Source organism: Nuphar pumila, chromosome 5, assembly GCF_984573655.1.
Source record: "Nuphar pumila chromosome 5, dmNupPumi1.hap1.1, whole genome shotgun sequence".
NCBI lineage: Eukaryota > Viridiplantae > Streptophyta > Magnoliopsida > Nymphaeales > Nymphaeaceae > Nuphar > Nuphar pumila.
In genome coordinates, this window is record NC_143253.1 from 126,556,639 (window position 1) to 126,574,402 (window position 17,764).

The following is a 17,764-nucleotide window of genomic DNA, read 5'->3' on the forward strand; positions in this document are numbered from 1 at the left end:
AATCACTAAGAGTAGCAAGAGCGAACAAGTACCCAAGTCAATAAATCATCAATGGGCAAAACACATAAAGTCAATTAAGACTCAACAACAACGATTTTTTTTTTAAATAAGTTTTAACATGAAAAAAAAAACAAGGTTTCTCAAAGATGTTCACCAAATCAACAAAGTGGACACTCAAAGAGTTTCACCAAAGCATCAAAGGAACATGCACAAGCCACAAGATGGGCTCACACACTAAATCCACCCAAGGTGGTTAACACAATAAGATAATATTTTATTGATGATAGGATAGAACAAAAATATCCACAAAAGTTCTTAATGGACAAACACAACAAGTGTCTAAGGACACACCAATGCAAGAAACCTGAAGAACATGTAATCATAATTTTAAAATCCTTAAAAAATCACATATTTACTTAGTAATGTTTTGTTAAAATAAAAGTACTAGCATACTTAAAATATATTTTGAATCAACATGCTTATGCAAGAGCCAATAAAATAATAATATATTTAAAAAGAGATTTAAAAGAAAGCTTTAATTTCAGTCAATTTGAAAAACATGTCCAATTTTTTCAACATAACATACCAAAAACAAATTGTGAAATTTTACCCTAGACACTTTACCAAATATAAAACACATACCGGAATATGAGATCATCGAGTCCAAGACATTAATCAATTAAGAGTTTTATTTAATATAACAAACACGAACAAGATACCAAGTCAAAGATGCCAAGCTCTGATACCATATCATAAGAATAACATAAATCCCGATGCACTTCGGAATAGATCAAGAACCAACAAATACAATGTATTTGAATACATATTCATCATAGAAATAACAATGGAACACAAAACTTGAAAAATAAACAATTTCATTAAGAATGAAATTCAAATAATACAAAAGAAAAGCAAAATTACAAAGAGATTCACTAAAGTCACTCAAAACACTCATTATACTAAAGTCTACCCATACACTCTCAAACCTCATATATTGACACACCCTATAACTTCGACAAAATTTTAACCTTAATTTTTGTTCAAATATTGAAATTTTGAGACTATTTTTTTTATAAGTAAATTAGATCTTATAATGCGAAAACGATTTTAAAAAATGGTTAAGACTTTAGGTAAGGTTACACTAAAGATAACAATCAAATCACAATGTACGAGATATACATATTTCAAACCACGTATAATATAAGACTGAAATATGAAGTTTTAATTTCATTTCAAATCAGAGTATAAAAACAATAGTTTAGTCTCTATATGATCAAGTACTTAAAACGAAAAGATCATGTCTATCAAGATCGCAAGATAAGAGTGGAGCCTCGAGGATGCAACTCGACCAGTCTTTCGCTCCAACTACTCATCATACTTTACCTGCATTACCTGTTCCCCATAAAACAGGGTTAGACTCGCTAAAGTCTGGTAAAGCAACTCAAACTTAAAGAAAACATATCAAGCATTTAAAGGTAAAGACATGATATATTATTTATCAATCGTAAAGTGATAAATAAGGGAATGTCCTATGAGTAATTCATTTCAAGCATTCAAACATAAAGCATTTAAAAGTATTTCATCACTTAATATTCTATTCAACCTTAACTCACATAATAAAGCATAATTTATATGCATCTAAGGCATTCATATCATTGCATCATTTTTATATACATTCATAATTCTTATAAACAATAAGTCAAATCACATTTGACCATTCCAGTGTGAAACACACGCACATACCTTCTAAGTATTTTAGTTAAATATTCATGATACACATCAATCATAATACATAAGTGTGATGTATTAACTCAAACAATCATAATGCAATTATTTGCAATGAAACTATGTAGGCGTGATGTATCATTCACCTAATAAGTCAAAATTAGTCATTTATACACGTGATGTGTTATTCACCTATACGCTAATATAAGCGTCACAACCATAACCTCATATCAAGATCTAAAATAAAAAAGGATCTGATTTTCACATTTTAGTTCAGTATATAATCATGCTATAATAGAAAAGCTAAATCTATAGATTCATAACTGGTTATCTCAATCAACTCAAAAAATTATCATAATTCATTATAACCTTTCATTTAATCATATAAATATTCACAAGATCCACACTAGATCGCCTAGTCTGGGAAATGTACAACCTCACAAGGAGTTACTACCCTAGACGGATGGTCTGCCTGGTCTTGGATAATGAAGTTCCTTACATGAATATACAGTCTTCGTGGGCTGCCTATTCTTGGATAATGTACTTCCTCACAGATACTTACCGCTCTAGTCGGATTACCTGATCTGATCATGCATACCCTCACAGAGAATCCTTTGAAAACAATTCCTCAGTGGGTACGATATCCAGTAAAAACTATTATGATACATGCATCAAATCAATTGACCACTCTCTGGGTCGTTAGCCACCAACACAGGCACAAGCATGTATATAATCAATATGCATCACATCATACATTACTTCATATGACACTTAAATCATAAAATCACACATTTAGCCAATAAGGTTTCATAAACCATAATTCACTATTGAACTTAAACATTTATCGTATTCCTTCATAATTTCATATCACATGGCATTTAAATCATATCATACAAAAGCATATTATCCTATGCATCATTATCATCGCCACAAGGAACATTGCATTTCATAGATTGAACATCGAATTATACGTAAACAAAACATGAGTTCTATGCATGCATACGTGAACATGCACATTTCATAATACGAAGTAACTAAACCTCAACATACGTAACTCTTACATAGTTCGAGTTATGCACACAAGATTCAAGTCATATATATGTTGTTTCACCACATGAATCAATATGCAAAGCAAGTATTTCATGCATAATGTTTCTCACACATAGTATATATATATTAATAGCATTCACACAAATCATGGTTCGTACGTATCAGTTCATGCATAACGGTATTTGCATAATCATATCATGAACATGATTCTATCGTTCATGCTTTCGTGCATGATTACACAATTATTATTTCACACTATCATTCAATATGGTCATGTCAAACATATCTATTTATGCAACATTCATTTACATAAATGCATGCTCAAACATATACCTGCAACAAACATACTCCATATTCTGCTATTTAAAATCATGACGAGCATGATCTCCGAACTACGACAAGAAAATCAATTATATTCTCATACATTCAAATCATGCTCAACATGATCTTTGAACTACAATCATAACAGTCCTAAATATCTACAACTAAGTGGTGTGTGTGTGAGCAGGAAAGTGTTATATACAATAACAATAAATTTATTAGGTGATGCATTTGCACCACGTACTTACCATGAGCATTTACCCGATTTGCATTTTTGCATTCAATGCACATTGACTTATAGCTGTTTTGATACTTAGCGTATCACATTTTACATTTTTAGTATATCCTGCATTCAAATCAGTTAAACATATAGGCAACAATATCACCCCTAGATATCCACAACTTCGTGCGGTGTGTGCGCATAATTTGTATTTGCAATTCAGTGAAGTATTTAGCGCAACAACATTATGCTTACGTAATTAGTGCCTAAACATGCTTTCTATGAGATTAGTTAAGGAAACTTGCTTTGATAATGTGAAGAACAACAAATCAAAACCCGAAAGACCAAGGGGTTTCAAAATCCACAAAGACCGCTCAAGCAACAATGAACCCAACACTTGATGCATGGTCAAAAATGTCAAAAGCTCTAAAAATATGAAATCTTCAAAAATATAGAAAAATAGGGTAGACCACCAATAAATATTAACTACTGAGCAAAAAACGATGCATACACCAACATCTCCATCTCATCAAATTTGATTATTACAAAACATAGATTAAATATTTTAAATAGTACTTTTGATTAAAATGACCAAAATGCCTCTTGGTTAAAAATTAAGATTTTTAACTTGCTAAATTCATCTAGTAAATTCCAAAATTCAATGATATTACACCAATATTTTACAAAACTCTTAAAAACATGTTTTTTATAAGATGTAATATAATTGATTATTAAATATCTGAAATAGTTTTAAAAATACTAATTTTATCCTTGTTAGCCATAAATGAGTAATTGAGCATTTAAACACCAATAAATGAGATTTAAATGATAGAAACACATTTCTAATTCAAAGATAAAAATAAATTATTTATTTATTAATAATATCCAATATTTATAGGTTTTACACACCCACTTATTTATAGAGTGAAGAAGAGAGTAAAGGGAGAACAAAAAGCCCTTTTTAGCCATTGGAGAGGGTCCAACGACTAGAAATCTAGTTGTTGGACACCCTCTTCAATGGCTAGAAGTCAACCAATGTTGACTTTAGTCAACATATATTGATTAATCATATATATAATATATATACGGATACATACATATATATATATATATATATATACAAAAGAATACATCTATCTTAACACACCACTCCCGAACCATCTTTAAAGCTCGCCAAAGTCGAAGAATGTGTTGAAAATGCCCTTGAAGGAGATGATCGCATTAAGGCTATCCATGAACATCAACTAAAGGTAGAAGATTAGGAAAGCAACCATGCTAAGATTTTAGCACAGTTCATGAATAACATTGACATACAAATATGTGCCAACATTGCTAAGTTCTAAAGAGCTAATGAAGTATGGTTCTTTCTTAAGGGTATGTATACCCAAAAAGATCTTGCTAGACAATATTTTTGTCAAGACAAGATTAAAACCACTGCACAAGGGACATGAATATTCGTGATTATTTTAGTGCTTTGTCTCTTCTTTGAGACAAATTAACACTTCTTGAGCCAAAATGGGTGGCTCCCGAAGATATTGAACTTAGAAGATAGCAAGTTGAGAAAGAACACTTCTTTTATTTTCTTTATGGTCTAAGACCGGAATTTGTATAAGTGAGGTCCTTTCTCCTTCATAGGACCTCGACTGTAATACCCGTGATTTTTATCAGATAAATAAATTTAGATTTTAAGTCATTAAAGTGATACAAGAATATTTTATTGTTTTAATTATTTACTATTTATTGGATCTTGGATAACCTATTTGGATCCTTGAAGTAAATCAGACGATAATGAGAAAATTTCTATTTTTGTACCTATAACACTTTAGAGGGGTCCGGAATAGCATATGTGATGGGTGGATTCACATTACGACAATTGGATCCTGGACATCTGAGATTTAAATGTAGTATGGATCCACTTAAAATTTTAAGGTTGGGTCTATAATAAATTACTGGAATCCACGATTCGGACCCGAGACCCATATCAATTTGGGTCCATATATATAATATCATATACATATATTAGAAATAAATAGATAAATAATATATAAAAAATAATTTTAATAAATTTATGGTTGGATCCATATGGATCCAACTTACGGATCCACATCGCAGGAGGGACGCGGATCCAACACTCGGTTGGATCCCGGGTCTCGGATCCAGACCCGAGCCGCACCCCGCGTACGCAAGGTAAGTAATTAAAATTTTTTTTTACCCGATACTGGGCTCCCGATATGCTGCGTAGGGTTCTGAGTGAACCCTAACGCAGGGCGATGGTGTGAAAGGGGAAGGGGTGTGCGCAGCCGCCGGGGAGGAGGAGGTAACTACCTCCTTCCGTTTCGGGGCCACCTGCCCTATTTACTCCCCTCCCACACCTCTCTTCCTCTCATGCCCTCTGTCTTCCTCTTCCTCCCACTCTCCTCTTCTTTCTCCTCCCACAGTCTCTGTCTCCTTGTCCTTTTGAACCCTTGCTCGGCAATGGAGAAATCGAGGTCGGCGGACTCGCCTCTCGCAGCAGCAGCCTGTTTGTCTTCCCCTATCCTCGGTCTCTCGCTCCTCTCTCGATTTCTCGCTCGACGGTGGAGCAATCGACACCGACGACCTTCCCAACCGCGACAGCCTCCTCCCTCTCGCCGAAACAGGTAGGATGTTGTGATTTCTTCTCGTGGGCTATGGAATGTGATTAGGTGTGTGCGTGGGAAACAAAAAGAAAAAAAAAAAAGAATCCCCAAATCGGAGGTTTTTCTGTCAACCCTAAACTGGAAACCCCAAATCTACAATTTGGGGGTTTCCGATTGTATTAGGAATGGGATTTTCGAGAATAGGGATTTGTAAATCTTCCGTATACTGTGTTCAAGAATGCAAGGGAATCTCACCTCATGATTTGAATTATTCTTTTTGATATAAATTTTGGTAAATTTGGTGATCACGTAAGAGTTACTTTGTGGAGCTTGTAGCAGTACATTCCACAAGAGGATCAAGCATGCCTTTCTTACTGATCTTCAGCTAACGTGCTTCTTTTCATGATTGTGTACATTCAATAGGGAAGCTTCTTTGTCCACAACGAAGCTTAGTAATGTGTTATTTTAACAACATAACTTGTAAGAACCTTCCATGCGTGTTCAGTTCTTTGACATTGTTTGTTGGTTTCTCACTGTTTTGGGCCCCTTTCTTTGGTGAGGTTATTTCCCTGCCTTATGCATCCTTAAATTTAGTTCAGCTAGCTACTCCATATTGTCTCCTGCATCTATTTGTCTATATTGTGGATTGTACTTATTGCCTCTTTAGCCCTTTTTATTGATCTTGGTGTCGAGCAATGCTATTGTCGCTGTAATCTGGAATAGTTGTAATGCATATCTACAATGTAAAAGAAATTACAGAGAACTGTTAATATTCCTGAATGTAGGTTTCTGTGTTTATGTAACGGTCTCCTTGAAAGAGATTGGCATGTTATTTTTTTTGGTGCTAGATTTCACTGAGCTACTCCATCGAACTTCTTGGATACTGGCTTCGCTAATTTACTCCTTTAAACTTCTTTTCTTCAGTTTCTATTTGTCTCTAATATGATTTAGTGTGTACACGACATCAGATTGGTCCTCTATCTATTGCCAATCTATACTAGAATAAATAAGACTTATTGTTCATCATGTTCTCATAAGGATCAAGTATGATAGCTGGATTAGTATGGACATGCTATCTTGACCCAGGGGGCCTCAGGTTCAGATCCCACTAAGTCTCTTCCCCTACCTTGCCCACCTTGCATCAAAAGAAAAAGTTTTCATGGACTTGTTCCACAACTGTTTGTGCATTTAATAGTTAGATGTTATCTCTCTCTCTCTCTCTCTCTATATATATATATATATATATAGTGGGCCACTTGTGAATGTCACTAAGTATGATTAGGACTTGTGCATATTTTTTTTTCATATGATTAATCAATGGCAATTTAGCTGCCTATTATAATGATCTTCGATTTCACACGAAGCTGCCTGTGTTCCATATTTCCAAATGTCAAGTTAGCTACATGATATTATGATATTCTGTTTCATATGAAAGTGCACATTAATCTGATGCTTACTGCCTATTATGATGATATTCTGTTTCATAGGAAGTTGTATATTAATTTGATGCCTGTATAACTGTAATTTAAGCGCGTGTTTTGTGTGTCCTGATTTTTCTCAGGCACAGATAACTGTATATTCTAAAATTATTATGCCCAGACTATTGCGTGGTGTAGAATAGAAGCATGCACATACTGATTGATTGATAGATTATTTTTTTAGCCTTGGTAGAACAATAACCTGTACACACCTGTCAACCTGTTAGGCTGTACAAGTATATGCCTATTCATATGCAAAACAATATCTACATGTATATTTGGGTAGTTATAATAGAGTTTGTCCTATTATTTCCTTGCTAATTGTTGTATAACCTTAACGGTATATGTGTTATAAATTGTGAGTAAATTGAGCCTTGGCTATAACCTTATGTACACGAACAAATGGACATGCACTTTGTGTTTAAATTTTATGTGCTTTTTCACAGTACTCATACAACCATTACACGACATTACTCTTACTGCACATATTGGGGAGCGTACACAGAAGTATATTGGTGTTATACATGAAAGAACCCACATATTTTTCGAAATGTTGTCATGTAGGGTCATTAATAAATTTCTGAAACTGCACGTCTGATTTATGCAATGCATATTCTCTAAGTAAATCAACTACTATTATGTGCTAGTTACAAAAAAAAAGGAGAACAAAGTGTGTTTTAATCTTTATTGCCATTATGAACATGTATATGACATCCTGATTGTAGTGGGAAATATGTGATGCTACATATTTGTGAAACATTATGTTTTATTTTTTAGTGATAGAAGGAATTGTAACTTGATATAAAAATGGGCGTATGTGCAATTTGTTTATATATGAAATTATGGGATGTAAGCTACTGACATTCAAATCTGGAAATGTCTGAGTTTGACTGTTTTCTGTAGGAGAGTTGTGAGACATATTAAAGAAATGTCATTTATTGAAAATGTTTGTTGCATGCAGTCAAGTTATGTGAATTGTTTTTCCTTGTCCACTGTGGAGTCAAAATGAATGATAGGGAGTTTAGGAATCTTGCCTAATTGGGCAATATGAATTGGGTACCTGATGCAGGTACTTTGGGTAACGAGCTTGCACTCAAGGTTAATAACATTAGTGGAAAAAAAATTCAAGGTTAATTTCTGTGAGCCTGACTGGTTTAAAGATATCAGGGCATTTGTGTACGATTGGTTTGAAGGTACCGAAGCACTTTGGGTAATAACCATAACATTGATGAGAAACTTAAATTTAATTTTTATGGCCTGACTGGTTTAAAGGTACCGAGACTTGTGTGCTTGACTGGTTTAAAGGCACCGGAGCACTCTGAGTGGGTTTAAGCAATCAATATGGAGAAAGGATTTGGATGATTTATACACCTTGGTAAAATGACTAAGGTTGAGAATTCTACTGCTATGATAGTAGAAGGAAGTTGGGGAAATACCCCATACTTCGGGAAAATAATTAAATGAAAAGATTAACTCACTCAGATTCAGGCTTACCTTGGAGAGGGTAGGTGGTACAAAACTCTGGGGACATGTTTTTTTTTTGTTTCGAGCTAAAGTGACTTGTTGGTCCCCAGTCCTCGGAGTTGGGGGACCCGGACTACCAATATGTCCTAGGTGGTAGCTCTTTGCTCTTCTGCAGAAGTTAGGGATGCATCCTGTTTTGGTTTTGGCCTTTGGGAGGCTCTCTCGGTCACTGGCCGCTCCCTTGGGATTTCAGTCACAGTTAGAATGTTCGGGTTAATAAAATAACCTTGAATAATATACCCCTGAACGTTCTCTTCAGTGATGGTTGCCTCGGCCCGTGTGTACCCACGGGATAAGACAATATAAACATCAGTTAGAACATGTTAGGTATCACCTTGAGTGGAGTTACTAGGGAGACCGGTTTATATTCTTCCAGCATGTTCTGAGCTTGTGATGATATGACATCCTGCAATGTGTGGATATGAGATAATCAAATTCGTATTGGGACTACTACACGAATGTTATGCATGACTGTTATTGTTGTTGCAGAATATGATTTAATTGCTTAATGCCTTACTTGCTTAATTGTTGTCTTTGCATAAAATGCTATAATTGCTTAATTATAATTGCTGCATAATCTGTATGCCTGCTTGAATACATGTCTGTTACTGCTGTTACATAACCTTCTTTGTGTGAGTCTTAATAGGTTGAAAACTCACACACGACACCCACATCACATACTTGACACATGATATACCTGCAAGAAAAATTACAGTTTTTCCTACTTAGACGTGGTAGTCTAATTCCAATAAATTTACTATTTTTCAGGTAAAGAATAAGGTTTATGAGCGGCTGCGGGATGAGGCATCAGATCGAGATTTTTGGATTTATTGTTCCAGGGATAGTTTGAGTTCCTTTATGATTTTAACTCTGATGATTTTCATTGATAAATAGAATGAAATAAATGTGTTGGGTTTTCTCTCCACCGTAATGTCTCGAAATGCTTAACCCTATAGTATTTCTTGTTTTTGCTGTTAAAAAAAAAAGTCCTCAAAATTTGAGTTAAAATTTCGGGGTGTTACATCGACCATCCCTTTTAAAGATTCTCTTGCCGAGGTATGCCAAGAGGGGACTCACCTTGGCATGACTACTAAAGGTGAAGATGTTTTGGCCGTTACTAGGTTGGGTAGCAATGTAAGAGCCTCTCACTTTGTAAAACAAAATAACTATAATAGTGATTATATGAAAGGTGCTATTTGTCATTATTGTAATAAACTGGGACATATTAAATCGGTTTTCCCAAAGCTTAAAGGCAAAGTCACTTTTGTTGAAGAAATCACACCTAAGAAGGAAGAATCTAGCAAGAATGAAGGAGATATTAAAAACACTCATAGTCAAATATTAGAGGCACTATAACAACTCCTCAAATCTTTTACTTCGGGTGTTGCCATTGCATCTTCTTCATCTCCTCCAGATATGTGGATTATTGACTTGGGTGCTTCTTTTCATATGAGCCCTAATGAGAATGCCATTTCTGAAGTTTTCCCTAATTTTATTTCATCTTATGTCTCTACTGCCGGTAGAACCTTTTTAAAAATAGATAGTATTGAAACTCTTGATTCAAAGATTTCTTGTTCCAAAAATAAAGGTTGTTCAAAAATTGAATTTAAATCTTTTCTCCGTCTCTTAAATTTTTGACTATGAATGCAAAGTCTCTTTCTCGTCTAAATATTGCATCGTGCAAGATTTCCAGTCAGGGAAGCTTATTGGACAAGGCCATAGGAGAGACAATCTTTACTTTATAGATTTTTTGACTCTTCCATCCAAGTCAAAAGTAATTATATACAAAGCAAAAGTATTGATATTTGGCATAAGAGACGTGGGCATCCTAGTTTTTCGAAAATGCATCTCTTTCCTTTTTTGCAAAATATTTGTAATGAAAATGATATATCTTGTAAAGATTGCATTTTTGAAAAAATGAAAGTTATTCCTTTTTCCCATAGATATTTTGTTTATGTTCGTCCTTTTAAATTAGTGCATTCGGATGTATGGACCCCTTCACCGGTCATATCAAAGGGAGGTTACTCTTATTATATTATTTTTGTTGATGAGTTCACTAGATATACATGGGTTTACTTTCTAAATCTTAAATTTGATGTGTTCTCTTTTTTTAAAGTATTTCATATAATGATTAAAAATCAATTTCTTAGTAACATATCTATTCTTAATTCTGATTTTAGAGGGGAATATATGCCAAATGTTTTTCAAACTTATTTGAAACAAATTGTCATTTGTTATCAAAAGTCTTGCTCTATAACCCTTCAACAAAATGGGTTAGTGGAAAGGAAACATAGACATATAATATAAACCAATAGGACTCTTCTCATTTCTAGGGACATTCCAAAATTTTTTTGGGTCGAAGCCATTTTAACCTCAATCTACTTAATAAATAGAATGCTTTCATCTTCCTTACAAAATGTCTTACCATTTGCAAACTTTTCAAAATGACTCCCAATTTTAAAAGACTAAGAATCTTTGGTTGTCAAAGTTATGTGCTTACTCATAAAAATGCTAAACTATCTCTAAAATCTATTGAGTGTGTTTTCTTGGGATACTGGGAAAGTAAAAAAAGGCATTGTTGTTTTGACACAAAGAACAACAACCTTTATATTTCTAAAGACATTACTTTCTTAGGGAATGAAAATGGATTTGAAAGGAACTAAAGAAGAAATTAACTATACATTTCTATTTAATCTTTTACCATGACATGATGACTCTAAAAAGCTTGACTCTAATGATGTTTTTGATCTTTGTTTGAATGATGCTTTTAATAATGAACATTCAATTGTTGATGAGGTAGGTCATCAAAATGAAAGACTAATTGAAAATATGCATGTTTATACCTGGCGTGGACAAGGTGATCATCCATGTGCTCTCGACAAGTTCTCTCAAAATATACCTTTAGAGGAATCCCAACTTAAAAGATCTAATTGAATCTTTAATGCTCCTAATAGATTTGTATCTTATGGTTATTTTTCTCACAACTTTAGAGCATGTTTAATAACTCTTCACTCCTATTATGAATCATTCCATTATAATGATGCCAAAAAATATCCCTCATTGGATTAAAACAATGGAAATAGAGCTTGATGCCCTTAGGAAGGCCAACACTTGAAAAATAGGTAATCTTTCTTTAGGCAATAAACCTATGGGATGTAGTGGGTGTTTAAAGTCAAGACCATTGTTGTATCCTTAGAAAGGTTTAAAACAAGATTGGTTGCCAAAGGATATGCACATGAATATGGAATAGATTATGAAGAAACTTTTGCTCCTATCGCTAGGATGACCAGTGTTCGAATCTTAATCGACTTTGCCTCTATCCAACAATAGTCAATTTATCAACTAGACATTAAGAATGTATTTTTAAATGAAAAACTTTGTGAGAAAGTTTGCGTAGGTCCTCTGCCAGAAGTTGATATTAATAGTAAAATTTTGAAACTAAAGAAGGCCTTGTATGGTCTTAAACAAGCTCCTAAGGCTTGGTATAATAAGTTTAGTAATGTTTGCTTGGTTTGAGATTTTTTTTTATATTGACACTGCTCTCTTTGTCAAGAAAACATGTACTAAGATTGTGATACTTCTACTATATGTTGATGACATAATCATTAAAAGAATTGACAAAGGAGTTATTGAAATTACATTTATTTTAAAGAAAAATTTTGATATGTTTGACTTAGGGTTTTTAAGATATTTTTAGGAATTGAGGTTTTCTACTAATCCAGAGGATATATCCTCTCCCAAATGAAATTGGTTATTGACATATGTGCTAGGTCAGGAATTTCTGGTGAAAAGGTAGAGACCCTAGAAGTCATAAATGCCAAATTAATACTTGAAGATAGTGTACTACTCAAAGATCTTACTCCTTATCAACAATTGATTGGATCTCTCACCTACCTTTCTATTACTCAACCTTATACCGCTCACACAGTTCATACAACAAATCATTTTCAACATGCTCCTACCACAGTACACATGGGCATAGTTATGAGGATTATTCGATATATTAAATACAATCTCAAAAGGGCTTTCTTATCCTCCTCCTCATCCTTAGATTTAACTGCTTGCATTGATGCTAATTGGGGTGGTAATCCAAATGACACAACATCAACTACTGGTTTTTGTATTTTCTTAGAGGATGTTAAAATATGTATATATATATATATACATATTCTTATATATATATATATATATATATACATTCGTATATATATAAGTATATATATACATATATGTATATATATACAGTTTTCCCTTTCTTGGAATACCCGATAGGGGTATTTTTGTAAAACCACAATGTAACCTTTTTCTTTTTTACTTTTTTCTTTTTTCTCCTTTTTCTTTTTCCTTTTTTGTTTTTTATTTTCTCCTTTTTGTAAGACCACAAGGGCCCCACACATGTAGTCGTTGGGGCCCCAACGGTCAGATTTATGACCGTTGGGGCTCCCAACGACTACATGGGAGCCCCTTGTGGTCCCTTCCTTTAGATTCCCTCCTCTATAAATAGAGGAGGTATTCTCCTCTTGTAAGCAATGGGTTTTCACCCTTCTCTTCCTTTCTTCAATAAATCCAACTTATGACTTTAAGTCATTTTCTACTTTTGAGAGTTTTGTGTGTGCACTTTTAGTGTTTGTGTTCTTGGCTCTTGAGGTCACTCTTAAAGAGTGCTTTTTACTTCATTGGTGCTTCCGCCTCTTTTCATTACAGAGGATTCCTTAATTTCTTGAAGGTGAAAGAAACAACAAAAGGTCTCGTTGTCTTCAACTAAAGCAGAATATCGAGCCACGACCATGACAACAATGAAGCTTGTATGGCTAATGACTCTTCTTCAAGATATGATAGTTTATATCTCCAAACCTTCGAAAATGTGTTGTTACAACAAAAGTGCAATTTACATTGTGAGCAACCACACATTCCATGAAAGAACAAAGCACATTGAGATGTATTGTCATTATGTACATGATGAGTATCTGAAAGGAACTATTGAGTTATTGTACGTCACATCGTAGTCAACTTACAGATTTATCAAAGTCCTTCCTGCACCTCGGTTTATTTTTTTCCTTAACAAACTTTCAGTGATCTCACCGTAAGTTTGATTAATATATATATAATATATATACTTTTGTAGTCAGGAGTATTTTTGTCATTTTATCCTTTGTAATTAAAACAGTCCAATAAGGTCTGTCTTGTAATTTTATTTTTCTTATTTATTTTTCTTTTTATTTAATGACCATGGGCTCTATGATCATTAACCATAGAGTCCTTGGGACTCATCCCAACGTCTCTATGGGGGCCTCCTCTTGGTTCTTTTGGTATATAATTAGGGATTGTTAGCCCCCTCTCCTTGAGTTGCTTTTTGATAGCATTTTGTTCAATTACAATTATTTTTTTATGTTTGTAATGAAGTGGATTGAATCTGATACACATGCAAGAACACACTTTTGTAATGAAGTGGATTGAATCTGATACACGTGCAAGAACACACTTTCAATCAAGTAGAATACTTGATTGAATCAAGGAAACCACCCACACAAGGGTCTTAACAAATTGTTATTGCATAAAAGGCACTCTCAAAGAGTTAAAGAAATACATGGCCCCATGAGAGCTATTTATAATACAATGGGAGAATAAGAGGCTGAGCATATGACTGTTGGGACTGCACCCAACGGTCACATTTGTGACTGTTGGGGCAGCTCCAACAGTCATATGGGCTGCCCCTTTTGCATAACAAAAAATAAAATAAAAAAACAAAAAATACAAAAGACAAAAATGCAAAAGACAATGAACAATAAAATATCAGCCCATTAGGGGCTGATGCCTATTTGGTGAAAAGACTGAAATACCCCTAATGGGTATTTTGGTTTACATAACTATATATATATATGTATTAACTATATCTTAACAATGTTCTTGTTCCTATTTATGAGCATTGTGATTAGCCCTTTGTGGCTCTTTGTATCTTGCTCATTAGTGGCTTTGTATTTGTGTGGGTGTGCACTCTTTTGTAGCCCCTCATGGCATCTCTCCTGTGTACTTGAAGTTTCATTATAATTTTTCATTCTATATATGTATATATTGATTTATGCATTTGTATGTCTTTATGTATGTATATGTATACCAAGCTGTTAAAATATATATACAGGGGTACTTTGGTCTTTTTACATGGTGGCTTCTAGAAATAACTATTTCAAATAGGGTAGATTTATTTTCTTTTCTTTTCTTTTTTGTCCTTTTTATTAAGCATTGGGGGGCTCCCACATAGAGTCGTTGAGACCCCCAACGGTCATAAATATGACTGTTGAGGGCTCCTAACGACACCATGTCGGAGCCCCCAATGGCTCTCCTTTTTCCCTTTTTTTTTTTATGTATAAATAAGGGACTTCTCCCCTTGTATTCTTAAGCTTGTGAGCTCCTTTACAATAAAGTTCTTTACTTTTTACTTATTTGTGTAGCCTTTTAAAGGCTTTTTGTATTGTCTAAGTGAAATTCTCTCTTATCTCTCTCTTGTGCCTTTGTGCTTGTACATTAATGGACATTGTGAATGCATTAGCATTCTTGTATTACATTTCCGCATACTTCATTACACTAGGTTGGTTACTTAAATAGATCACCTAAATGGATATTGGAAACTATGCTGCAGGTGGTGTCCATGGGAAGGAAGAAGTTCAGTGCAGATTTCCAATTGATGTTCAGACTGCTCAAACTATTATTGTTTATTGGATCAGTTGCGGCTGTAGTTATCCTCTTCTTGCTGCTTAACCTCACAGTTGGGGACATCTTTGCCAGTATCTTGGCTTTCACGCCAACAGCGTGGGCGCTATTACAGGTGTTTTTCTTCTCCCTCCTATCTATCATAAACATAGCATTTGTGTGACAGGCAAGATAAACTGCTAGATTTTTCATTTTTGTTTTCATTTTTTTTTTTACTACAAAACAAGTCTATTGGGCACTCAGTGATAGAACCAATGTTGTAAAAAGCATATTGAAGCCTGTATTGGAAGGGCATGTATCATACTGTGTTGTATCATAAGATACAGAAAAAACCCTATTTAAAAAATTACAGAAAATCAGAAAAATCTAAAAAATCAGAAAAGCTAGGAAAAAACATAAAATGCAATAATAAAGTTAATTTAAGTATTATAATCATTTAAACATAGCTGTGCACTACTGAAACATGCAAAATGTAATAAATAACAAAATAAAATGTTTACTGTTTAGAGTTAAATTACATAAAACAAAGAAAAAATCAAATCTACTTGGATTTGCCAAACATGTCAAAACGATAATAGAATGGGTGTATCGTACCATATTGTAGGATACGGGCTGATACAACCTATTAATCACAACCTGATGATACCTGATGCAGTATCATATCAGTTTGATGGCCGATACAGCTCGATAGGATACTGATAACACTGGATAGAACATAGAAATGCTAGTGAAATAAGTTGACATACAGTGGCAACCTTTTTTCTCCCTCTAAAGCGTACCAAATCTGTGGTTTATGTTAATTTCCTTGGACATTGAGCTTGCCTCAATGGTCCATCTCCAATGTCATCTCACTTGTAATTCCTCTATCCTGAGATCTAATGTTGTTAAGTAAAAAGTCTTGCTTTTATTGAATCTGCTGACAACATTAATGAATTGTGCTAGTTGTTGACATCCTAGCTCTATGCAGTTGAACTTGTTATGCCAATATGTGCAGTCTTGTTGATGAGAGATCCTTATCATAATGTTGATGCAGATTGCGCAAGCATGCAGGCCACTGGTGAAAGCTTTGGGCCTCTGGGCCTCAGTAAAAGCACTTGCAAAGGGATACGATTATATTATGGGCCTTGTAATTTTTTCCCCTGTTGCTATCCTTGCCTGGTTCCCCTTTGTATCTGAGTTTCAGACGCGACTGCTCTTCAACCAAGCATTCAGCCGAGGCTTGCAAATTTCACGAATTTTGACTGGAGGGAAGAAGCAAAACTGAGGATACATGTGCCAGAAACGAAAAGAGGCTAACATGAAAAAAAGTACATGTCTGTATTTGTTGCTGTACCCTCTTGCATCTTTTAACATTGCATTCTTTTCTCCTCTCTTGTATCTTCTAACATAGCATTCTTTTCTCTCCTCTTGTATCTTCTAACATAGCATTCTTTTCTCTCCTCTTGTATCTTCTAACATAGCATTTCTTGTTCCTCACATTCCATTCTTTGATCAGAATTCTGGTTTTTTTCAATAAAAATGTGATGAACATCAGATGCAATACACCATGTTATTGGTTTTTGTTTTCTGTTCTGTCTTATTTTTTTATTTAAGGGTAATTTCCAAGTTTGCACACAAGTTTTAAGAGTAATTCAATAATGCATGTATTTTTAAAAAAATTCATGTATGCAACTGTTAAAGTGTATATATATATATATATATTGTATTGTATGATACAATACGATATGTATTGTCATTATTTAGAATATCGATACGATATGCACTCGTATCACAATACAAGTGTGTATTATATGTATCGTACGATACATGTCTGTATTGTATGATATGGGGTGTATGTACGATACATGTCTGTATTGTATGATATGGGGTGTATCGTACGATACATGGTCAACACTCTTAAAAATGACCAAATCATAATTTTTCAATTTTGGATTTTAAAGACCTCTTGAGGGCTGACTCTTTCATTTTTGTAGAAATCATTAGATAGGTATCCATGCACCCTATTACTCATGAGAGCAATTTGGGGGCTGATTTGTGCACAAAAGAAGAGAGCTTTTGCGATTTCATCAAGAGTGTATTTTCATCATTTTTTCTACTCAAGAAGTGGGTTAAGGTAAAAA

The 17,764-nt window shown here is 34.1% G+C and overlaps 1 protein-coding gene across 1 annotated transcript in view; it reads left to right on the forward strand.

The window, feature by feature from the left end:
• Positions 1 to 17,022, forward strand: part of LOC149838594 (callose synthase 5-like) — a 123,210-nt gene extending 106,188 nt beyond the window's left edge. Inside the window, exons 41-42 of the mRNA XM_090008277.1 lie at positions 15,574 to 15,759; positions 16,678 to 17,022. Of these exons, the coding sequence (XP_089864403.1) occupies positions 15,574 to 15,759; positions 16,678 to 16,908 (417 nt within the window). The 3' untranslated portion in view covers positions 16,909 to 17,022. The remainder of the gene's footprint in view (positions 1 to 15,573; positions 15,760 to 16,677) is intronic.
• The last annotated feature ends 742 nt before the right edge of the window (positions 17,023 to 17,764 follow it).